This window comes from Falco punctatus, assembly GCF_963210335.1.
Source record: "Falco punctatus genome assembly, chromosome: 9".
Classification (NCBI taxonomy): Eukaryota; Metazoa; Chordata; class Aves; order Falconiformes; family Falconidae; genus Falco; species Falco punctatus.
The window spans coordinates 50,013,042-50,038,774 of NC_137589.1; the positions used below are offsets into that span (position 1 = coordinate 50,013,042).

General features: G+C 45.0%; 1 protein-coding gene across 1 annotated transcript in view; it reads left to right on the forward strand.

Annotated features, from left to right (window-relative positions):
- The window catches only part of CACNA1B (calcium voltage-gated channel subunit alpha1 B), a 306,849-nt gene that overhangs the window by 153,724 nt on the left and 127,392 nt on the right, over nt 1–25,733 (forward strand). The window contains exons 9-13 of the mRNA XM_080403088.1: nt 7,424–7,480; nt 8,219–8,293; nt 10,257–10,346; nt 14,240–14,449; nt 24,056–24,168. Of these exons, the coding sequence (XP_080259214.1) occupies nt 7,424–7,480; nt 8,219–8,293; nt 10,257–10,346; nt 14,240–14,449; nt 24,056–24,168 (545 nt within the window). The remainder of the gene's footprint in view (nt 1–7,423; nt 7,481–8,218; nt 8,294–10,256; nt 10,347–14,239; nt 14,450–24,055; nt 24,169–25,733) is intronic.

Sequence of the window (25,733 nt, forward strand, 5' to 3'; positions counted from 1 at the left end):
ATGGCTGGCTCTTCTTTTTCTGTGTTGCCAGTGCTGTATGAATGCCATATCAGTTTAGAGTGAAATGCTGTAAAATGCCCACCTTTTTATTTTGTCTAATAACAGAATAACAGAAGGTTTCTAATCTTCTAATAACAGAAGATCAGAAGGTTTTCTAGAACAGGAAAGTGTATGCAAAATAACCGAATCAGGGAATAATAAAAATATTCTGTATAAGCATTGTTAAAAATACAATAGGAATATAAAAAAGCTTCCTAGTACAGCTAAATAACGACAATAATTAAAAACAACCTAGCAGCGTTAGTAAATCTTTGAATACAAAAGGTAGTGTGAAGGCTGACCAAAACTGAAAATCGCGTGTTTAGAATTCAGGTGCTGAAATCTGGGACTATGCCGTCAGTGGGCATTCCCCATTTCTGTTTTAGAGGCCAGGGTTTCAACTATGAAATGATCATGAATTACTAAACTAGGTAATCAGTCTTCCTTGTCCAGGACTGCGTGTCTGCAGACTGCTTGGTTGGGGGGAACAAAACAGGCAGGGGGGGACTGGGACGGGGGATGGTCATGGGCAGTCCAGCCGGGACAGAAATCTCTTGCAGTAGCCCCGGGCACCGAGGTACAATAAGCTGTTTGCATAAAAGAGAGAGCAAAAGCTCTTGGTCTTCTGCTCCAGTGTAACCCTGGAGGGTTATGTTATTATTCATGTGAATATCTAATTGTTTTTAAATCCTTCTAACATCCTTGACCTCATTGAATCTTGTAGCAAGGAGTTCCACATACGCTTGGTTTGATGTTAAAACCCAAACCAACCCACCAAACAGTATGTCCTGTCCTTGATTGTAAACACGTTGCCTTTCTGCAGTGAGAACAAGAGCTCAGGAGCGCGCTTCATATTTCTCTTTATTAATTTTCTGTCTCTGATCTCTCTCTACCTTGTTTCATCTTATTTTTTCAGCTCTAAAGCACGCAGAACCAATCTGCTCAATCCTCTCTCTTCCCATGGAAAGCTCTCTAGGTTTCTAATATTTATAGTATCCTCTCTAAGCATTTTGTTTGTTCATTTTTTCTCATTTATTTTTGATGCGAGGTAGGAAGAGTGGAAAGCTGCATTCCAGTGATTTGTAAAGTGGCATTTTAACACTTAATCTGCCTGATTTTGCTCCGTAATGTTTTACATATTCTGAGTAGCTACTGGAGCTGGAAAGGAGGTTTTCTTGTTCTCACTGCTGCTCAGGTTTTTGCCTCAAGGGCTATAACTGGTTTAGGACCAAGAAAGTATTTGAGTGACTAAAATCACTCCTTCATCTGTACGCTACCTCCCATTGGTGAACTATGATTTTAATTTAACATTGTGCTCATTATTTATTGACCACTCTTGAGTGTCTTTTATGTTTCTCACAGCCTTCTCTATTTGTAATTTGAATGTTATATTATCTCTTGCTGTACATATTGCTTTAAAAAGGTGGTTCAGATAAAACTTTGGGGTTGTTTGCTATCAACCCTTTCTTATACTGCAATTGTAGACTGTTTAGTCCCCCAGAAAAAAACCAACCAAAGGGTCTTTGGTTTCTACTGCTTAAGTGCTGTCTGACTCGAGCGTGTTCCAGACCCGGTCTAATGACTTGTCTTATATTTGTGTTGTAAGAATGAAACTTCAATAGTCTGGCTCTTGACTTTTATATTTTTCTTTTTTTTCTGGTGGTACTTTTAATTTTTTTTTCTAGTGGTAAAATAAGAGGATAAAAAAGTGCTTGTGAGGTTTTCAGGTAGGTGCCTTGGCACAGCTGAAAGATTTTGGTGCCAGCTCACTATTAATAAATTGCCAGAGGTGCAGCTGTGCTTGAAACTGAAACAAACACAGCTCAGTCTGTTTTAAATGTGGATTATTTAATACCGGCAGCAGCACATCTGCTTGAGGGATCTATACCAAGGTGTTTTAGACAGTGACAACCTTAATGTGCAAATGCTTGTGTGAGTTATACTTAATACAGGAAGCCTTAATTGATGAAGTGCTTAAACAAATGGCTTCTTAACAAAGGGTTGGAGAACTAAAGGGAAGATTGTAACACAGATAATGTGCTGAAGTGCTGAATTTAAATGTGCATGACTTGAAAAAAAAAAAAAAATCAACTCACGGTCTGACCAATTTCCTTAGAGTTTGAATTGACTTTCTTCACTTAGCATTATACAGAGGCCAGGTATGAGATTTCTAGCTTGACTTATATCTCAGGTGCATGTTGAAGAATGAATACATAGGGCAATCAGGAGGGTTTAAATATTTTCAAATGAGATACCAAGTGATTTCATGTAAGAGTCCCATATCATGACATCAAGTCTAAGCAAGGACAATTGTAACTTGGTAGGTTCCTTTTGAGGATGTCAAGAAGAAATGCCATCTTATATGATGTAAATCTGTGTCTTCAAATCTGTAACATTTTCAGTCTTACAAAACTAGTGCAAGTTACAGGTGGGAAGCAATGATCGATTCCTATCATTTCTTGCATCTCAGAATTCAGGCCAAAATTTGGTATGCCAATTGCCATGTTAAGCTCATAAACATTGACTCTGGATCATTTAGAAGTGACCTGTATGGATCACTTAGAAACAGACTTGTAATCTTAAATTTAATCTTGAAGAATAAAACCAACTGTCTGGTTTTTAGTAAATTCTTTGAAGGGAACAGCTCTGCCCACCACTAGAAGTCAGCTGATATATGTGTAAAAAGCAATGCTTTGCACTGTGTTGCTCCTCTAGGCACGAGACAGCAGTTCTGCTCCCCAAACGCCTCTTCTTCAGTTTTTTTTGCTTTTATTTTCAAATAAAAACTTCTTCAACCAATATCAAATAAAGGCTTATGATGAGCAAACCCTGTCCTGCTCCACCTGCGGTGTGCTGGGACAGGCTCTGTTCTTCGTGCCGTGTTCTCGCTGGGCTCTGTGCAAAGGCAGTAGCAAGTCAGTTTGAAATTGTGCCTGTCAGAGGAATTTTAAAGCGGTGAACCCAAGCAATGTAATCCATGCAAATGATTTTGCCACCATGGCTTTCTCCATTAAACTCCTCAAAACCATAGCAACTTTTAGGCTGTCGTGCTGCATTTCCAACTGAGAGTGTGGAACCAGAAGTTCTCTGCACAGAGTAAAGTGCTTACAAGCCCACAAATATTCTTTTGAAGAAGTTTCTCTTATCTTACAAGGACATGCATCGTTTTTGAAAATACTTTGCTTAGAGACTGGAAGTCTTTCAGTTCAGACCTAATCAAGTTGCATGTCTTTTGCATTTCAATTCTTTCCAGGTCCATCACTTTGCACAGCACTGACTCTGAGTGTTTCTTTTCTCCTGGAGTAAGCAGGCTTTGGGAATGAGTTTAACCTCTCTCTTCCAGTTCACTGTAACTTGAATGCCATTCCTTGAGATGACAAAGGTTTATGAACCTCAGGTTTCAGCTTTCTGTAGAAGGAAGAGAGCAACAAGCCCCTTGATACAGCTGCGAAAAGGCACCTACATAGATGAAAGAGAGCAGCAACGCGTGCGGGATGGCAGGGGAGGATGACTGCCGGGAAGACAAATGACAGTTCCCTGTGAGAGAGTGACGACTTCTTCGAAGGGCTGCATTTTTACTCATTTTTTCTATTTAACAAGTCTGAAGCTTCAATGGTTAAATTCAGTTGTTCTTCTTTTCTTCTAACTTCTTTTGCCTGTTGAACGTCAGTCATTTCCTGGAATCTGCTCTTGAGCCCACAATGTTCTGTCTCCCCATGCCAAGGGGAGAGGGGGCACCGTGTTTCTCTGCTGCTTTGCCTGTGTTGTTCAGCTTGCCAGTCTCTCAGTATAAGGTTTGCCTTTATTTCCAGTCCTGTAACATGCTGTGTGTTGTCAGTACTTAATGACCAGCAATTAATCTTACTGCTGAAACACCTCTTACTCTGATGTCCTAGCAAAGCCCCTGTGCCTTCGTTTGGAGGCGAGGAGTTGCTGGTCTGATACTGTCTGTGTGAATATTGCTTCTTCTACTGCAGGGGCACTGTTGTTTGGAGGTTTTTCAAGCATCCTAATTATCTTCTTCCGGTCTCTGTGTTACAGTGATGACTAAAGGCAATACAACTTCTGATCCTCTGCTTAGGATGCTGTATGGTTAAAAAAACCCAAACCCTCAAAACAACCTAGCAATGATGAGTAGCCTGCTGAGCTGTCTTTTTAGCTGGCTTTAAAAACTGTGTGAAGCCCCACTAGAGTAAAGATGGTCCCTTGGTGTCCCAGAGGATACAAGACAGACAGGGAGTGACTGTCAAGGGGGAGAACAGGGGAGCGGTGGTGAAGTCAGGCTTGAGGGAATTGCACTCGTGAAACCTGGCTTTTGTTTATTTTAAGGGAACAGTAAAACCGAGCCTTGGTGAGATACGTCTATGGATGGAGATATGTTTTGGCACCAGCTCGGTGCCCTGAATTTGGGGCACGTTTGCAGAGGTGTCTCAAAAGAGCATGTACTTTGTAGGTGAAAATATGTTGATAACAAATTGTCACACCTTAGAAATTCAGGTCCCACTGGCATTTATCAATCTGGTTTCTGAAACCTCAGTACGGCTAAACTCCTCACCCATCTGACTGGGGGGGCACAGGAGCATCAGATGGCATCATCACACCGTGGCAAATCGCGATGGTTATGTGTCCATACAGTTCACAGGTCACCTCTGGGGACTCAGGGTTGTTCCTCCCCTGCTGCCCAAAGGACAGCGGAGCATCAGCACAAATTGCTACAGGAATGTGCGGAACAAGAGGCCGCTTAGACATGGGCAAAGAAGAATTTCTTTTTCCTACTCTGAGATCGTTGAAAGGAACCGGTACCATGATTCTCCTCCTGCACTGATACAAATCAAGTGCAGAACAGAGCTTCCACCTAAGTGAACAGGCTTTCTTCCCTGGAGTCTTCTAATTTTTTTAACAAGACATGACTGAAACCAGCACGCCTCTGAGCACGGACTGGGAAGCGTGCTGGCTCTTGCTGAGACCTTCCTCCCGCAGACGCGGCTCTTACGCTGCGCTCGCCCGTAAGAAGAAGCCCCAGAAGAACAGCTGCCTGCCTTCTGACCTTTGCTAGCTCATTATTTTCATTGCTCACCACTTGCGTGGCAGCGTGTCCATGCCCTGCAGTAGCTTGTATTAGTCTATTTAATTACCAAACACTCTCTAAAAGTCAGCTTTTCGTTCTCAGAGTGGCAGAACTGCTCCTCTGGGAAGTGTTCGCCTTCCTGTGCTTGCTTTTTGTTGTAAGACCCAAATGTGCACTCCACTTCAAATGGTTTTGCGTTTTCACTGCAATGTGCTAGTATGTTGCATAGGAAAAAACCACATCTGCATTATATAGAGGAGCATGAAATGGAGAACCCCAAAACACTGATGGCAGAATTAACCCCTGGAGCCAGGAGTGCAGAAACATCCGTATGGCACTATCGACTTTACTGGTACTAGGTGCTAGACTCATTTTTATGCAGAGTTCTGTGGCAGCAATATGGGTATATAACCTTCAGATATGACATAAAGCTTTTAAAATCACACTCCATAAGCAACGTAGGCTTTAAGAAAAATCTGTATAAAATGTCCACTGTAGTAGCATCTCAAGCTTATGCTTGTTCCAACGCAGGTTTGCTTTGTGTTTCACGTTTACAGGCCTTTGTTCAGCTGCCTTTGGGAAGGGGTCTCCATATCTAAACCTCCCTTCTATGTGTTTTAGGGCAGTCATATTCACTGCTAATTGCCATTTAACTCCTTCCATATTTTTAGCACCCAAATACCAGTACGGCTTTTCCCTAGGCAAGACTTCAGAAGAACCTTTTGGTTTCTGAGGGGCCGGTTTGAGAGAGAAATCTCTTGAGCTGTCTAAAAAAGCTCATTTCACTTTTCTAACCTGTCTTAAAGAGCCTCAGAAAGCACCTGGATTGTAGTGGCTTATGGGCTTTTGGAAGGATTTCATGCCTTTTAAAGTGCAGGTTTTTAGCTCAACTGACATTTGTAACCCCCTAGCAACTCTCCTTTCCTCTGTGCCTCTGGTGCACTAGTTTGCACTTTCTTATTTTGTTCTCCTCTGCTTGGGTTTCCAGTCTTCCCTAGTCCTGGATATTATTTTTCAGCCTTCTCAATTTGCTCTGTTATTAATGTATCATTCGCTCTCTCCCCCCGATGATTAATAAAGAGATTATATAAGGCTTGTGTGGTAGTGCTGATCCCTCTAGTATACTAGACAGCTTTCAACTACACGCTTTGATGTTTGGCCTGTGGTTTTTTTTTTTGATTTTTTTAAAATAATTTTTATTTTTAGTTAGCCTTCCATCTAGTCTGGTTTAAATGGACTTTAAAGCAAAATTTTGTGGGAACTCAGTGTCAGATGTTTTAGTAAGATCCCAATTTTACATTTGTAATTTAAATTATATTTGTGCCAAATGTGAAAAAAAAATGTCATTTATAATATTACAAGGAAGTGTACAGTTTACCAGCTGTCAACTCAATGTTTTGTTTCCTTTAGGTTGTCCTTTAGAAAACCATTGCCAAATTTTACAGCAGCAAGGTCAGATCTGTGGCTCAGACTGTATGAGCTGTATAGTTTCGATATTGGTGCAGTGTGGTGTGTACTGCAAATTGACCTGGCTGCTAACATTTTTATTGTGAAACCTTAGGAAATTTGGTTGCTTTTCATGCAGATAAAAATGAGTCAGTTTGGGGAGGTTGAATTTTTCAGTGTTTTCTGAATTCTTTTCTCGTAGGAAGGTATAAACTTGTATTTTGGAGATGAGTTACACAGGAATAGAAAATGGATGGTGGTGTTCTTGTGTGAGCTGTGCTAGCCAGAACTCCCCCATGGAAACTTTGCTGTGGATTTTATTTGGACAAGGGTTTGATGCAGTGGCTCTTTGGTGACATACTGTCTCCTGCAATGTGGTAGCCATCCCTGCTTGTGTTACCCTGTGCCATGACACAGATCTGTTCCCAGCGGGCTGAGTCCTGGTCTTATTGATGGAGACAGAAGAACACCAATGTGTGTAAAGCATCTACCACTTCTCAGTGTCTCCAGTGTGGCAGGGCATGAGGGACCATCCTCTGGCTTGTGGAGACCTGTGGTCTTGCTTGGGTCAGAAGGAAGGTTCTTGGTCTCCAGAAGTCTCTTGGGGACGATAGCTGGGTAAGGAAATGAGTGGGTTGTTGGGGGTGAGCAGGGAAATCATGGAGGAATTGCTACAGTCTTCCAGCGGTTTGTCTGGCCTCCTCCCCCTGTGGAAGAGGGGCACAGGGTACAAAATATGGCTGTCATCCATCCCTTCTTCAGCAGGCTTGGTATAACTGGTGGCACAATGGGGTAATGCTAGTGGCAGCTGGTTTTAGAGCGAGGATGCGCTAAATGTGAAATTGAATCTTGCTGGTTTACCTTTTACAGAGGAGGTCATGCTGGCGGAGGAAGACAAGAATGCAGAAGAGAAATCTCCTCTGGACGGTAGGTTGTTCTGCTGTGCAGTTTTCCTCCTGTGATACGTGAGAGGTTCACCTGCTGTACGCTGCCGTGGCTTTCCGTTGTAACCAGCAAGGTGTGAGGAACATGCTCTTTTGCATGCACTTGGCATAAGCTGGGCTAAAGAGTCCCTTTTCCCGTATCGGGTCTGTTTGAGGTTGCAGGTGGATGATGAGCAGTTATGTGACACCGCTCTGGGATGGGGATCTGCCCTTGGGGTCGGTCGGTCCTTAGGCTGCCTGTGGGACCGGCAGCGTGATGGGGACGCCCGCCAGCCTCTGCCGAGCGTGGCTGGCTGTGTCTACGCGCAGGTTGTGGCGGGGGTAGGCTGCAGAGCGGATGCCAGAAGAGAAATGCATTGACTGAGAGAAGGCAGGGCTCCAAACCGAGGTTTCCAAATGGATTTGACAGAGACTAAGACCCCTGTTACTTGTAAGCAGTAAGACATAACAGGGTGTGGTGATCCTACCTTCCGACGTGTGACCCTAGCACTGCAGGACGGCTGGAGGTACCGAGCTTCAGATGCAGGTGCAGCGGGGCCATGGGGACTGCTCTCCCTGTGCCTCCAGACCGATGAGCTCTTAGGATGTGACAGCCAGTCAAAGTTCAGTTAAAGATTCTTCCCTCTCCCTTTTCTGACCATCTTTCGTCCTCCCATGTCTCCTCCTTTCCCCTCCCCTCCCTTTCCCTCCTCTTTTTTTTTCTCCTCCCATTCACTGTCAGGGAGGGCCGCCTCGGAAGGGCCGATTCAACAAGGCACGGCACCGGCAGAGACTAGCAGCGGCAGCAGCTACAACAGTGAGTGGATTGCAAATCACCAGGGGCTTAGGCGGCACAGCGGGGCAGTGCTTCTCCCCCCGCAGCCCCACGTGCCCAGGTCACCGGTGACATTTCCTGGCTGGTTCTGCACCTTGCTGGGAGCCACGCGGCTCCTTGGGCCATCAGGCGCCCAGCTGCTGGTCCACCTTGGCCAGCCTGGTGACCTGCGCTCGGGGGGGGGGCTCGGGGGTGGAAGAGCTGGGGCTGCAGAAGGTCAGGGCTGAGGTGTGCTTGGAAAATCTTCGTGTGGGTGCGTGGGTGTGTGTGCGCTGGGGAAGTTTGTCCGGCACGTGGGTGCAGACAGAGCTGTTAGTCTCAAGGTGGAACGAGTGTCTGGAAGAGTAGTCTGAAAAGTTGAGTGGTGGAAGCAAACTCCAGGTGGGGACAGGCCACGGAGTAAAGACCCAGGTACACTAAGGCTCCCTCTATGCTAGTAAGCTAAAGGAGCCCAGCGACGTCCCCAGCTTTGAAGGCAACTGTTATGGAGCAGCCCACATCTATGCTGGTAAATTATCTTAGTCCCCAAAACAGAGGAGCATTGCACCCAAGGTGCCTGTAGAGGTGGCACGACCTAATTGCTAAACACATGCAGGAGTTATTTGGGAGAGAAGATAAAGAAGAAGGTGCTCAATTCGTGCTAGGGAGTGCTGTAAAATTTTACTCCCAGGGCTGGTTATGTTCCAGTGCTGGGGTTGGCCCTAGCCATGCTGGAGTGTACTGGGACAGACGCAGCCTGAAGGACCCAAAAGCTGGTATTGCTGGGACTGAGGATCCAGCCTGCTGCTGGGTGGGGAAGGAAAGAGCAAAAGTGGTTATTTGCAAAAAATTGGATCCAGCTCACAGGTTCAGAGCCTCTTCTCTTTGAGCCTCTCCGAACCTGGGTGATGTTCTGGGTGTTTCTTTGAAGTGACAAAGGCACTAACTCTTGCCTTAGCTGCGGAGGAAGAAGCGCATCCGTTTCTCTGTCAGGGCAGGGACATTTGTGTCGAGTGAGGGGATGTTCTGGTAGGAACCTGCCCCCAGGGTAGTCGCTGCAGAGTGAGTGGGTTTGCTGTGTGTGCCTACTGAACAGTATGTATCACCACACCGTGGGGTGTCTTACTGCTGATAGAAAATGGTGCTTAGTTACTGTATGTCTTGAAGCTGTTACCAAACTGTATCAACATATCTTTTTCTGCTAGTTCTCAAGGTTTTGCAGGTAGGTGGTCATGGGACCAGCATCCACGCTGTTCCTGCGTTACCCCTTGCACACTGGGTGAACAGTGCACAACTCTCCGAGCCTTAGGCTATAGTTCTCTTTCCCTGTTGAGTAAAACGGTGTAGCGATGTTTGCCCTCCCCACAAAAGATGCTATTGGACAAAGTGTGTTTTCAAAGAGTTATGACATCCCCAGGGGGAAGGAATTGTACACTGGGTGCTATTAAGGGTATGTTCACTGATCTGTGGCAGTTGCTTTCGACGTAGCATTTCTGCTCCTTAAGGCATTGTTCTGTGGTAAACTGTACCCGAGCACCGTGAACGCTAACTTCTTAATGGTGCACGCTGTAAACAGCATTAATGTTTTAATGGCTAGAAGCACTCATAACCCACTGGGGCTCAGAAAGGTTCAGTGACCCTGCCCAGCCTTTCTGCTGTGCTAGAAGGTCCAGCAACTGCAGTGACTCCCCCCCTCTCCTGCATCTGTGGGGTGACATGGAAGCCTGCAGACCTGTGCTTGGCAAACCTTCGAGATCTGGAAGGTCAAATAAATAAGCGACCCTGGTGTGGAAGCATACAGAGGCCCTGCGAGGTTGTAGGTTGTCTAATTTGCTCCAGCTTCCCCTTGTGTGAGAGCTTGAAGCTGGCACTGGGAAGTAAACGCTGGCCCTGGAGAGTGAAGGGAGGGGGAGAGAGAATCCACTCTGAATGCTCACAGGGCATTTTCTCTTTAATTTGCACACAGTGTTGAAAAGAGCTGCAATAAAGAAGAGCAAAAATGACCTGATTCATGCTGAAGAAGGTGAGGACCATTTCACAGACATTTGCTCCGTGGGTGAGTACTGGCTTCGCATCCCCTGAGGTTTAGATCTCCACCTAAACGCGGTCATGCCATGTTTCCTCTGAGCGGCTCCTTTGCTCCAGAAGCTGCGGTTTCAAGAAGGAGAATGATCACTGCTCCTGCAGCGCTCTACTTCCCAAGGCTTCGCGGCTTCACCCGCTCCCCCCCACTGCCCTGCTCAGCTGTTGCATGCTGCACCCTTTAAAAGAGCCCTGCCAAAATGCTTGGAGAATCCGTGCTGTGTTGGACCAGACTGCAATTCTGCCTGGAACATGCTCGTTTGTGCTAATGAAACCCAAATATGTCAAACGATACTGCTAAGCCCCATCTGTTGAAGGGAGGAGAGGCAGTGGACACAGTCACATCTGCCACCGATGCACAACATGTGGTTTCGCAGCCTTTGCCATGTGAATGGCTGCTGGGAAATGCCGGGCAGTAGCCCTTATGCTCTCATTCTTGCCTTAGAAGAAGATCTTAAAGCAATTCTCTTCATTTTTAAAGCCAAATGTGGAGATACACACCTGTGCGCATGCAATTACCCCCGTACCTCTGATGCAGAGAGTGACATCCCGCATAGGGTAGCATTGATGGTGCGAATTTGGCGTCTTCAGCCCTGGAGAGTAAGACCCTGTCAGGCTACAGAGTTCCTGCCTGTTCAGCAGTTAGCAGGGAGCTAGTTCCCTCCTGAGATGCCAGGTGGAGAGGCAGGAGGCAGGTCTGGGGTGTGCAAGGGGAGGCAGGCTCTGAGTGTGCAGCATCTCATCTGTGGGGAGCTGTTTGGACATCAGCAGAAAGAACTTTCAGTCGTGGGCTGTTACTTGCTGGCTGGGGAGACATCTTCCTGACTACTTTGGAGTTAGCTATTTTGCTTATTCCTCTCCCTGTTGTTTGAGTCTGTATTTTGTTTTGCTGCTGAAGCAGCAGATGTTCTCATTATCTTCCAAAGAAATGTCTTGGCACCCCAGTTACCATGAAGCAGCAAATCCTGGATGCATAAGAGTAGCAGCACAAACAGTACATTGGAGAGCACATGTCCATATAGGCTTGCGAGCATGAGTGCTTCAAATGCACTTTGGAAACTTGGCATTAACGTTTTAAGAGATTACAGCTGCTGCTGGATTCCCCATCCCACCCCCCACCCCCCCTTTAAATGAAGACTGGTTGCAGGAAATGAATGTTGCTGAGCATGTTACTGACACCATCACCCACTGTCGAACTGCCACAGTCCCCCAGGCTGAGCAGACTGCAGGTTCTGTGGCTATAAACTGCTGACACTTCTATGAGAGGTTTGTTGCTGAAAGAGGGCAAAAATGCAGCAACCGTCCGCATTTTTGTTTCAGTTTGGTTTATTCTGAGCAGCTCGGATCCCTGCATGGATAACGAGGAATGGTCATTTCTGAAACATTTGTTCGTGGTTGCAATAATTATGAGATCTTTGTATTCACATCCAAGTCCCTCCAGGCTCTGGGCACCCATGCCACGCAAACAGATCTTTGAATTCAGCGTTTCAGGTGGCAACGGATGACGGAGCATCTGGACTCGTGGATAATCTGATGCGGAGCTGGAAACTGTCTCAGGAGCATATGGCAGGGAAAATAACAGCAGTGCTTTCCACCTTCTGCAAGTGGTTCACCCACTTGGGAAAAGTGTTTTTGATTTTGATTCATGGAACAAGGCAGAAAAGAAGAGATGGATACAGCAGATACTTCTGCAAGCTCCTGAAAAGGCTGAAACTGTGCATAACACAAACAGTCAGATCATATGGGCAATTATGCATAAAGAATATGTTTTTGAGAAAAGATTTTTTTGGATGATTTTCTATAATGTCTTGTTGATGGGAGCGTAAGGAGCATGGAAGAACTAGCAGTATAATTACTGAGTGCAACACGAAGATGCAGACCAGAGTGGTAGAGACTTTGACAGGTCTCTTGCTGGCCTTTGACTGAATACGTTGCACTTTAATTCAAACACAAGTACCTCAATGAGCCTTCTAATTGCATTATAAAGCTCTACAGTGGTAAACACTTCCCAGTGTGTTCTCTGGCGTTGCTCTTAACAGTTATTCTTTTCTTTCCTCCTACCTCTTAGCCTTTCTTTCTGCACTAATAAGCGTGCAGCAGTAGGTTCTGGCTCCTTCTGGCTTCCCACCCTCTACGCTGCACCAGACATAGGACACTGTCTTGATTGTCAGACAGTGAAGCCTGGAGAAGTGGATGTTTCCTATGTTAGACCAGTTTAAATACCGCTGGTCGTCTTTTTTGGAAGATCAGTAGAGAGGGGATCAAAGGGCAGCAGACTATTCCCATGCAAACCTGAGGGTATAGACTGGCTTGAATATCTGAGACCTCTTTACCTGCCAACAGTGTTATGGTATGGTGCAGCCTGCATCTTTACCTGTAGTTCATTTTGTTGTCTTAAAGCAAGAGATGAACACTAAGGGTTTTATTGATTTATTTTTTACACTGCCAAAGGAAGGATAATCAAATTAACAGAACAACAGCACACCAAGGTTTTCTGCAAGGAGTTTGTTCAAAGCCTGGCCAGGGCCAGCTCTGCCTTTGGCATATTGGTGGATGGCCAGAAATGTGAGATGGAGCAGAGAGCTTGCTTTCTGGTGGGGAGATGGTGCGGCACGCTTTTGTGTGGCGGTGAGGCTTGGAGAACCCATTGCTGTCACATCTGGATGCTTCATCCTTTCTATGGGTGCTGCGTTTGATGTTATTGTAGGATGAAACAGGGTGAGATTCCCACCCCTTCCAAGTGTTGAAATGTAAGTGAGCGCACTCAAAAATTTGGCTGCTGCAGCCAGAACACTTTGTTCATGTTAAGTCAGCCATCTCCAACGACAGCCCGTGCAAGTCATCTGCTCTCATGGTGCTTGCTCCAAGACAGGACGGCGTGTGTCCTGGTCAGCCCTACCCCCCGGGAGGCTCCGTCCCACAACGGGGAAGGGTAATAACATATTATCTTGCCACAAACCATCTGGAAACAAGTTTGCTAGCCATTTCAGAGGGGTGCCAGCACAGCGTGAAACAGGTAGTGGACAGCCTGCAACAATCACGATTTTCCATGCTTGCAACAGTGTCTGCGGCTGTTGCAGAAGAACTCCAACAGATGCCTGTGTTTATTACTAACGTGTGCTGATGTCTCCTGCCTCCGCACTGGCCGGAGATTGCCTTTTCATCATTCGTCTGAACCGTGCCTGCTACCACAGGGGGAGAGCTTACGTTAGAAATCATTCCTCCCATCAGCTTCCTGTGGTTAAAAGTATTTGACTCTTTTCCAGGGTTTCAGACTAGAGTTGAAATGTAGCTGATATAGGCAGAATTGATACAAATGAGTAGCTGTGCCCAAAGTACGATGCGTGGAGGCAGGTTGAGCCCTCTGCTGTAGAAATACATGAAGTTAGAGAGTAAAATAAGGAGACTTTGCCCTTTTCAGTCCTAAGGGCTGGGTCTTTGCCTGGTTCTTGGAGCAGGGGAAATAGGGACCAGCTTTCCTGTTGCCAGCTACCCGGCTCTGAGGGGATGTGCTCCACACCACAAGCAGAAACACCACTGTGCCTGGTACTTTCTGTCCTTCCAGTCAACCAGGAACCCAAAAGTTATGAGTTAAACTGAGACAACCAAGATTGCTCCAGAGGGTTGAAAGCCCAGTTTCTTTAGATGGTGGAGCTGGACATTCATTCATGAAGTCTTTAAAATCCCAGCCTTCATTCCTCATGATGTCATTGCAAGCAAGATGCCCTTGCTCAGCCCATAGTCAATGTGCCCAGCTTTCTGCTCAGCCGTGTTTCTGGCGCTTGGCAGAGGGTCTCTGTGCCCAGGAACATCTTCCAGCCTTTCACCTGCCAGGATGTGGTGTGGTGACTCTTCTTTCTGTCCCAGGGTCTCCTTTTGCCCGTGCCAGTTTGAAGAGTGGGAAGAATGAGAGCTCGTCTTACTTCAGGAGAAAAGAGAAAATGTTCCGGTTCTTCATTCGGCGCATGGTGAAAGCTCAGAGCTTCTACTGGATTGTCCTGTGTGTGGTGGCCCTCAACACGCTCTGCGTCGCGATGGTGCACTATGACCAGCCGGAGAAGCTCACCACTGCGCTGTGTGAGTACTGGGGACTCCACCTCTCCCCTAATGAGGTCTTGCATTTTTGAGCGTGCTGAGCACTGCAGTCACATCTCCATGTGGTCTGGTTTTTGGCTTCCTAAGCCTCCCTGAGAGGAGATAATGAGTGGTTCTACTAATTCAAGTGTAATTGTGTCACACAATTGTGAAAAAAATCCTCCAGGACGTAATACTGGTTTGAGATGGGAATGTTATCCTAAATGTTATCTGAAACTTCAGATTCAACCACATTTAAATCTTGTAACATGGCAGGATTTGTTCTGTAGCAGGCTTCATGGAAGGAGGGGGAACGGCTCCCCACGGGGGTAAAGGCAGGTTTCTCTGTCTAATTAGCATCTGCCCAAAGAACTGCAGAATTCATGCCACTTTGCAGCTGATCTGCATCCATGGCTGTGGTTGACCTTGACTCAATGTGAGGAGCGCACCAAAGCCACTCTATTGCTCTCCTCCTCAAATAGATGGGAGAGAAAATGTAATGAAAAGCTCATGGGCTGAGATAAGGACAGGGGGAGATCACTCGGCAATTACTGTTACAGGCAAAACAGACTCAAATTGGGGAAATTAATTTATTACTATTCAAATCAGAGCAGGATAATGAGAACTAAAATCAAAACTTAAAAATACCTTCCCCCCACCCCTCCCTTTTTCCTGGGCTCAACTTCACTCCTGATTTCTCTGCCTCCTTCTTCCGAGCAGTGCAGTGAGAGGGGGAACGGGGCTGGGGTCAGTTCATCACACGCTGTCTCTGCTGCTCCTTCCTCCTCACACTCTTCCTGTTCTCCAGCCTGGTTCCCTCCAATGGGTGCAGCATCCCAGGCCCAGCCTGCCCCAGCCGGGGTCTCCGCAGGGTCCCTATTCTGGGCTCTTCTCCATAAGACCACAGGTCCTCCCAGGAGCTGCTCCAGCGTCGGCTGCCCATGGGTCACAGCCTCCTCTGGGCATCCCCTGCCCTGGCGTGGGACCCTCCAGGGGCTTCCGGTGGGGATGGGCTCCACTGGCTGGGGGCACAGCCTGCCTCATGGTAGGCTGCACCATGGGCTGCTGGGGAATCTCTGTCCTGGTGCCTACAGCCCCTCCTGCCCTGCCCTGGGGGGCTGCAGAGCTGCTGCTCTCACATATTCTCACTCCTTCCTCCAGCTGCAATTGTTGCACAGATTTTCCTTTCCCCTTCTTAAATACATTATCCCCAAGGTGCTACCACCATCACTGATGGGCTCAGCTTTGGCCAGTGGTGGGTGCCTCTTGGAGCCAGCTGGCCTGGGCTCCGTTGGACATGGGGGAAGCTTCTAGCAGCTTCTCACAGAAGCCACCCCTGTAGCCCCCCACTAACAAAGCCCTGCCACACAAACCCATTACAATGGGTGATTTCTGCTGTGGATATTCTTAAAGCTCTGATGTCCCTGGGATAACAACATGTGCATGGGCAGTGCTACCCGGGAGGACCAGCTGTCTGTCTGTCTGTGCTTATGGAATTACACACTAATTCACTACAGCTGTAGCAATTATTGTCATATTCTTTAAAAGACTGCAACTTTCCAGAAGGTCTTTTTTGATAATCATGCCTTCCCTTACTAATGGTGTGTGATTAGATTGGATAGATGTCACGATGCCCTGCTGCAAAAATATGTACAATAGTAATAAAAATAATACCATTCAGAAGATAATACTATGTTTCTGCAAAAGCTTTTATTTTAGCTTGGTTCCTGTGATCACCTATGCATTTAGGCTTCAGATAGCCTGTAAGTGCTTTTGAAGTCTGATTTTTATTTTTTAATTGCATGTTGTTTTGTCCTATGATGAATAATAAATAGAAACAGCTTTCTGCAGCTGGAGCCTTTACACATCACAGGGTTACACTGAGGTTTCAGACTTGCTCACGAAGCCTGTTGTGTTTTTTTTTTAAAGTGGAAGGTGAGGGCCAGAGCTTCTTTGTTTAATGAAGTTGATAGGTTATGACTCCTAGAGCTGGAAAACTTGTAGAAATTGGTACAGTCAGAATGTGGTGACACTGAAAATGGGACACTGCAAGTTTTTCCTTCTGAAAGGAAGGGATGGAGAGTTTGTTTCTGGAAGATAGAGCCATTGCATTGGCTACTTCTGACTCTATAAAATGACCAGGATCAAATCTCGTGTTTAGCACCTGATGTTCAGATGTGGCTAGTTCAAAATTTTTTAAATGAAACTTCTGAAGCAAGTGAACAGAGGGCTAGGAATAAACCCTTCAATATTTCAAACAGTCTAACCTAATAATTTTGGCTTAGATCTTTAAAGATACTTATCTACCTAATTTTCCTTGATTTCTGTGTAAGTTAGATACTTAAATATTTCTGGCCCCAGATTCTCAGGTCTTACCTTATTATAAGAAAGCAAACTTTTGAAGGGTTTTCTTTTTGTTGGTGTGGTGGTTTTTTGGCGTTTTTTTTGGTAGACTTAAAAGGTCAAGAATACTAGCTGCTCTGACTTCAAAGAACTCCCTATTAATATTTGTTGAAATATTTAATACTACCAGGTAACTGGAGGTGTAATAAGTGATGCATAAGAAAGAAACTTCTTTCAACTCTGGGTTTTTTTTGGTTGTGAGTTTTTTGTTGGTTTTTTCCCCCTCCAAGATTTAGACTGAAAAGAGAGACTGAGTACATGGAGAAGTCAGTCTTACTTTATTAATTTCCTAAATTTAATAGAGGAAATAATAAGCTAGGTTGGCAGAGTAATTAGAAGTTCGAGGCTTAGGACTTCCTCTTGAGTTAGGACTAAATGGCTAGAAAGAAAAACTCAAAATAAGACTCAGATTCACAAACCCAGTTTCGGGAACACCTTATGCAGTAACTTTTCAAAGAGAACATAAAGAAATCCATGAGCCAGCAGCTTCTACTGAATGTTCATATGAGAGCTGGAAGAGATGTTTCTGTTGATTAGGATTAAAAGGACACCTGAAGGTGGGAAACATTTCTAGGAGAGAAGCCACAAATTAGGCTCCCAACCTGCCTCAGCTGAAGACAAAACTTAGGGAAGGTTGAATTTGTGCTGTGCCTGGGATCAGGGATTGGGATGGATCTTTCTTTCAGGAGCTCTGCGTGTGTCTCTAATGCCGTATTGTGAATTAGTTTCAGAAGCACTCGGGTGGCATACTTTAATTTGTTGGTGCTAGGGTACAACCTAGCTAAGAACAAGTGATCCCATTGACTTATGTTTAATGGATAAATCAGAAAAGCACCAAGGAGCTGTGTTCTCAGGAGTTAAATCCTCAGCATCCTCCCAGCCATAGGTACTGTACTGTGTCTCATCTGCCCTAGATATGTCTTTGCATCGTTGCGCTGCCATTTACTCATAAGGCTTGAGTGTCCTTTGTCAACAAGGAAACACCTGTCCAGGTGAACCTATTCCTTAGATTCACTAGAAGAAATCATAGTGGCTACAGATAAGCACTGCTAGAAACAACACTGTAAGTATTAATGTGCAACACAGAGATGGGTGACAGACAAAACCAGAGTATCTGAGGATTCACATGATGTTCTCATGTAGGCATAAGCATTGGGTCTTTAAATGGAGTACAAAATTAGCCACTGTGATATAGAGAATAAAAACCAGAGATGCAGAATGAATGGTTGTCATGGAAATTATAAGATACTCTAGGTAACTTTCTCTTGTGTTTGTTGTTTTTTTTTTTATTTTTGTTTGTTTGGGGTTGGTTTTGTTTGTTTTTTTTCCAAGATAGTTTTCTCCAAGACAAGAAGCAGAGGTGCCATGGGTTCATTCTGGCAAGGATTATCTCTGGTCTGTCCTGCGGCATAGTGTAATGGAAACTCTGGAGAGAAACCTATTTTAATACAATTTTAGAACAAAAAGCTTTTGAGAATTGTCCATTGGAAAGGCTCACAAGTTTAGCCTCTTAAATTAAATTCTCTTCAGACCTTCCCAGCTTTTCAGGATGATGAGCGGTAGTATTGTATTCACACCTCTCTTTGCATTGGTAATGACCTAAAGTTTCTGCCTGCTTTCCTGAAGGATGCCATAGTTTTCATAGCATCATTTTCCCTACTAATCTAAAGTTGAATCTTGAATGCAGGGCATATTTTACCCCGTAAGGTACATGGGACTTTGCGTGGACTAACTGGTTGTTTTGTTACTGCAATCATGGTTAGACTGGACTTGGAGCCTGTTTCTCCCGTGTGCACTAAGCTGCAGCCAGCCTGGTTAACCCTGCAGTAAATGCATTTGTGAGCAAACCCAGCTGTGGTTGAGCCCTCCAGGAGTGCTCCTTGAAAGCCCTGTTCCGCCCAAGGTCTGTGCACAAATCCATTAGGTATAGGCAGAACAAGATATCACAAAACGAGGGGATTTTAAACAGCTCCTGGAAATACTTAGCAAAATCCTTTAACTGTAAGAGTGACAGGTTTAAAAATGGCTTTTAAGTTAATCCATGATGAGTGAACTTTGCTGCAGAGGGGTAGGACTTGGCTAGTCTGATGTAGAGCAAGAGAGAAATAGCCAATTCTAATTATGTTGTTTCATGGAAGGTGCTTAGAAATGAACTGATGAGGAGTTTTGTGACCTGCAGCAGCAGGAAAGGAGTGTGGTAAAGTCTTGGGAGGATCCACTAAACCCTGGAACTCTACCCAGGCACCTCTAATTCAATTATACCTGTCCCTCTGGGGAAAAGTTTAATTATATTACAAATTAATTTTGCTTAAAGAACAATTGGTAAAAGCCTACGGGTCTGCATTGATTTATTTTCTCCTTGGTCTTTTAACTTTTCTGTTCTTGATTCATTCTGATTAGCTTTCTCTGCTTGACTCTCCATATTGCTGCAACTGCTTTAGAAAGGGAACTGTAGGAGCTCTAGAAAAGGGCTTGAGTTTTCTTTAGTCTTACTGAAAGAGCTGATTAGAAATTCTTTGAATTCTTGTGGTGTGATGAATAACAGGACATACTTTATGCCCCTTTAATTATCCTCAAATTAGGTCAGAGATTTTCCTTCCCCGTATGGAAAGGACTCCAGCGCCAAACTGCAATAGGAGTTTTCTGGTAGGGCACCTGGACACATGGCATGTTCTGCTCACTGAAGCATGGACCTTCAGTTAAATAAATTGCAGCTCCCTATAAATGTATATTTTTCATGCTGCTAACCAGGACTGTCACTTGTTTGTGCTAATTTCCACCGTTGCCAGTATTCTCCGAAAGAAGATACCTCTGTCAGAAGACAATTCCACTGTAGCCTAGAAGAGCATCACTGAGATCTAGTAGCAGCAAAGATGCACCTTCAACTGAAGGCAGCAAACCAATGAAATCTGTAAGGTGGGCCCACGGCGGAGGTGAGAAATTAAGGGATTTGCAAAGGACTGTGTCCGTTTGAAATATGTGCTTCAGTTTGAGCAGAACTTGCAAGGCTGATGTGGAAATGGCAGAATGTGTTTGTGTGCTCCGTGCTATGCAGGAGGCCAGCAGAGGTGGTGGTGGTGGGGGTCTCCTCTTCCTCTGGCTAAAATTGTGGAAGAAGGCTGGAACCAGAGCAATCTGGCCTCTGTGGGGTGGGCTTTAGGGACCATGGTGAGAAGGTCTTAGGACTAGATCAGTAAGCTTTCACCTGGTGCCTGCTCATTGGGTTTCCCTTCCCCTGTGGCTGCCCTTCATGAAGCAGCGCTCTCTCCACCTAACACTACGGTGATCCATAACTTGCTCCTAAATTTATATCTGTCTAAAACCATGACTGAGAATGTCTCCTTTCTGAGAAATACAATATTTGGAAACAGTATTTTAGCCATTATGGCCTGAGAATGTCTTCCCTGTCTGCTGTGCGATACTGAACCATATGTTTGGTGCAATTAGACCTTTTTTGATGATGTTGTGTTTGCCTTTGAAGTAGATAGCCGGCTCCCTCTGGATATAAACAGGCAGCACTTGCAACTGCGAGGAAAAGGCTTTCTGAAATGAGCATATTTATTTATGTCTGCTGAATGTTTCACTTCTGCTTTGTCAAGTTGTACTCTGCTGAGGTTCTCCTCCTGGCTGGTTTAATGTGCAAGGAGGATGAGGAGAGGAAACCAAAGTGTCAGGCTTGGCACCTGCTCCTAATGTCATTGGACTTGGAGATGGAGCAGAAATGGACTTAATCCATGAATGATTGACAAAAAAGAGCTGCTAACTATCTAATTCAAACATATGGGGCAAAAAAGATGCTAGCATGGCCTTTGCCAATAGCACAAATTTGAAATTAAATAAGAGTATTTGTATCAAACTTTTTTCCTTAAATCACATTACAAAATGCTTCTGCTTAAGGCAGATTAAATTACATATGGGGTCTGAATACCAGGAGGTCCAAACAGTGAAATTGCATTTTCAATTATATAGGTGGGGCCATGTCAGAAGAAATTGTGTTTCTGATCCATCTGCTGCAGAAGCTGATTCATTCAGAGTCAATTCCTTCTGCCCCAGGAGTTTGCTATGTCCGTATTTTCCTTGCCTCCATCCCTTGTCCTCACAGTACCATCTGGTACCTGCTGAAATACAGCTATTGCTGCCTGTTTTGAACTCTGCTCTAGATGGAATTTGTTCGCTGTGAAAGGATAGGTTGGGTGATTCTTCAAGACCAGCAGGAGGAAGTTGTTTCTTGAACGTTCTAAGTTTCTAACTTTTTCTGTTTGTTTGATTTTTATTTTTTTTTAATTAAGTATTTCTTGATTGTATTTCACTTAAAGCTAGTTTTTTTTTTTCTCCTATATTATTCTGGTTATAATGGAACATTGCACTTGTTGATACCTGGGATTTGTTCATAGTTTTGCTGGATGGGTGACTGAACACTGAATCTTGTTTCTTTCCTCCATTTCCTTCTTTTGAAATGATGGTAATTGTCTTGGGAAAGTGTACTGAGATCTGCTGGTGCAAATTACAGTAAACCCCACCTACCTAGTATTTTTGTTGTTCTGTGAAAGAATATGGGGTGTACCTGCAATGTAACTCTTTGAGGTGAGTCTGGTGGACAGACAAGGGGACAAGAACCTCCCTGCCAGAGTAGGATGTGAAGCAGGTGGAGGTTGCGTGATGCTTTCTGTAGGTCTGATCTACAGCCTCTACCTACAACTTCAAGTTTTGCCTGCTGAGTGATTTAAGCAAAGCCACCAGTTTCAAAGCATTGGTTTGATATTGATCCTAGTGATAGGGAGACTTTACACCGAAGTCATTCCAATCAGCACCATCCGCCTTGCTGAGCTCTGCTGCACATAAAAGCAAAGATGGGAGTGATAACATCCCAGCGAGGGAGAGACGGCTGCCAGCACAGACACCGGTGTGAGCTTTCCCTCTAGGCTAATGACCCAAACGGGTGGCAACAACAGCACAAACATTTTTGCACCAGAAGATGTGCCTGCTTTGCTGGGGAGTTTTGCCTTCTGTTTCTTACCATTTCTGAAGTACATAGGGTGCAGAATGGAAGTTCAGGGTCTGGCCTGGAAGCTTACAGGGCTGGCTATTAATAATTAAGGATTTTTACATTCTTACTGCTTCACAATTGCGGCCTTTTAAATTATGTGCAAGGAAATTCAATAGCACTGAACATGTGTTTGTTGTTGTGTTGTTTTTTTTTTTTTTTTAATTCTGTATTTTTATATTATTGGACTTGTCAACCATCTCATTTTATGCTTGACATTGGTTCCCTCAGGTTCTTTCTCTCACCCTCTGTACTCGTACAGTCATATGGATTGCCAGTATAACTGTGGGTAACTCCCTGCTTTGGGATCCCTTGTGTCGAAACCCACTTATTGCTCACTGAGCTGTTGCGTCTGATGTCGGAAAGGGGGGAAAAGTTGTAGCATGGTGCTGGCATGAACATGCTTCTCCCAGCAAGTTCCAGGCTTAAAGGGATGTGGAGATGCGCTGCTCCTTCATGTGACCATGCCTTCCCCTGAGCACTGAGATCCAGAGGATGGAGCCTACCTCTCGGTAGGAAAAAGGCTGAGAAGTCTGCAGACCTCATACTTTGTCACCTTATTCCTCAAATATGAACACTTTGCCCTTGATAATCTCCTTTAATGACATTGCTCCTGTTTTCAAGGAGAGTAGTGGTACATGGTACAATTAATCCCCTCCTGGTATTTCCTCCCTTATTACAAATGTTGGCAGAGGGTTCCTTGTAGGCTCCTCACTGAAGTGGTAATAAAACCTTTCCCATCTAGTTAATGCTTCCTGGATTTCAGTTAACTTCACGCTCATAATTTTTCATTACTGTCTTTCATTTAAAATTGTAACCACCTTTTTATTTTTTGATAATTGAAGCTATATTTCCTCCAGCAATTTTAAAAGGCGAGCAGCAACACTGCTTGACCTGGGCCAACCATGCTTACTCAACGTGAATGTGCAAGGCACTGAATGGAGCAAAAAAAAGTTTGCAAGGACCCTCCTTCCCTTCCTTTCTCTACATCCACTGGCTGAAGCCACCTATTGCAGGAGGTGTACAAAGCACCTGGGATTCAACATCCTCTAACTGAAATTTTCCTTGTGGCAACTTGTATCCGTTGGCCCTTGTCTGTCCATGTGCACCTTGGAGAAAAATTTGGCATCAGCTTGTCTTTATCATTCCTGGAATCATAAAACTGCAATTACAGAAGACAACTTTCTTGTAGCGTCAGCACCGCTGCAGCATCTGAGAACCTCCTGTACTGTGCTAAGCAACGTGATTAATCTCTGCTCTTTGAAGTTTGATTCTTTTCCTCATCTTTTCTCTAAAGGGAGAGGTGTGCCTTATGCTGTTACGTTTATTTCGGTAGTGTAGAGGGGGTTTGCCCTTTCCTTGTTTCTTTTTTGACGCTTCACTGTTGCTGTTGCTTATTGGTGTCCAGACCTAAACTTACATGACTTAAAATGCCAAAGGCAGTGTTTTCTGTAGCTCCAAGTCTTGAAAACTTTATCTGGAAATTGAAGTCTCTGGCTATGTTCTTTCTGCCCTTTGTTTCATCATAAGTGATAAATTTCCCATCAAAAGCTTCACAGCCTTTTTGCTTATGATATATAAAGCTGAAGGAAACAGAACCTGCTCTTCCATAATTATATGGTTATACAGGCATAATAAAAATAAATGGGTCTATGTGCTAACAGTAGACACAACACCTTTGGATGTGAGCTCTCAGAGGCAGCAGTTCTGTTGGGTATGAAGGTATTTTTATCATGAGAGGGTGTTACAAAAGCTTATACCCCGCTCCCAAAAGTGCCCATCATGTTTAGGTACAGAAGTCCCAAACATACTTTTGCAAAATATTATCTGTGCAATTAAATTAGACCTTTAGAAGTGTTAGATACAGAGCTTTCTTTTGAAATTCCTTTACAAAGATGATGAGACTATTATTTAATGCTCATGGCACCTTCCCACAGTACACATGAAACATTGCCTTCGCAGTTCTTGAAGGCTGAATACAGCTCATATGCATATAGAAATAATTATGTCAAACTGTCCTCAGGGTCTTGTTTGCTATTGCAAAGGGATTTTCTTCTGGCAGGAGGCAGTCTGTGTTGTGAAAAATTACCATTGTTCCCCACATGAAGAGATCTGCCTAGCAAGGTCTTGTAGACTAATTTAATCTCTTTTCCTGTTTCCAGATTTCGCAGAGTTTGTTTTTCTGGGTCTGTTCCTTACCGAGATGTCTTTGAAGATGTATGGGCTGGGGCCAAGAAATTACTTCCACTCTTCATTCAACTGCTTTGACTTTGGGGTGAGTAGCCTTCGGCTGTGGGGATGAAGTGTGTGGCTCTCCCATTGGTCACTGGGGTTGGATGTTTAAATGGGAATGTGGGAATCCATGGGAAATGGTGCTCTAAGTGCATCTTCTGTGGGGACTGTAGTCATAGTATAAATTAGCTGCAGTGAAACACGTTAAGCTTCCCCTAGTTATCATCCTTTTTGAAGAAATGTGACAGCTGGGGATTTCGTTTCCTGGGGTGTTCGCAGCATCAGCACCAGTAAACGCTCTGATTGCTGCGAGATTCTCTCTCCCATTTAAATGAGGTGATTGAAAGACAAAACCCCCACACATCTTATTGATCATCTTCCTTATCATCCATTTAACGGCCTTTCCCTCAAGATACTGCAGTTTTCAGACATGAGTGCCCAGAAGCTGAAGCCTAAACATGCGGTTAGGTGACAAAAAGGCAATAACTCGCATCCCTTTATTGCAGAAGTACAGGCTGTCCCCTTGGTGCTAGAACTGTGAATGGTGGGGCTGCTTTTTGACTTGTCTAACGAAGAATGTTGCATACAGATGTTTATTTACTCATTAAAAGCTATTAGGCTGCGAACTGCTCCTGGAGAGCTTAATTTGGCTTCTCTTACCTTTAGTGTGGGCTGAGCAGCGCTTCCTAGAGTGGGACTCGGTCTGTAAGGTTCCTTTAACAAACCAGATATGAAGCTTAGGGTACAGCCATGAGGAAAATGGCTCAGGTCATTACATGTGTCATCCAGGTCTTCAAAATTTAGTTGGTGGTTTCTAGTCTTTACCTGACAAAATGCCAAGAGTGATTCCCCCACAGAGCAAAATTCCCTGCTTCAGCTCTGTCCTGCTAGGCGGGAGGAGGTATTCTTACCACTCCTAAATCCAAGACTATAGGAAAAGCCAACTTCTCATTTCGGCAGCATCAGCAGGAAAACTCAGAGTTAAACAGACTTTGAGCTCAAACCATCCAGCCCAAGAATCACCTGTGTCCAGCAGACTGAGGTGTTGCACCAGGCTGCACCCAGTGTGGGGCTCTCCTCTCTGGGGTGCCCACGGCAGCTGCTGGTAGCTCAGGGCATCGAAATGGCTTGTGCCACTCTTCCTGGCTGCGTAGCCCCAAGGGCAATGCACAGATGTCAAGTGCCATGAGAGGAAACCAGGGCACCAATAACACAGACAACGTAAGCTAGCGGGATGGCTGCGCATCCAGAGCTGGCACCTCATCCGAGGGGCAGAGAGGCTCTCTCAGCTGAAGGCAGCCCACCCATGGCAAGGTTTAACGGCACTGGCAAGATGTGCCACGGAGGCTGGAAGGGAGAGTGTGCCTGCAGGATGCAATGGGGCTGATACCCGGCTCCCATGGAGTTCAGCACATGCCCAAAGACCCAGCTTCTGTGAGCCGAGTCGAAGACATCAGGTGGCCAGGCAATATCGCCCGGTTGGTCATTGAAGGGGATCGTTGCCTTGTTTGCATTGTCTGGTGACAGATCCTGGATCGATGTCCTTCACCAATGGCTTAGGTAGGCTCCCAGCTCCAGCCAGCTTGGCCCCATGCCAGCTGCCAATTT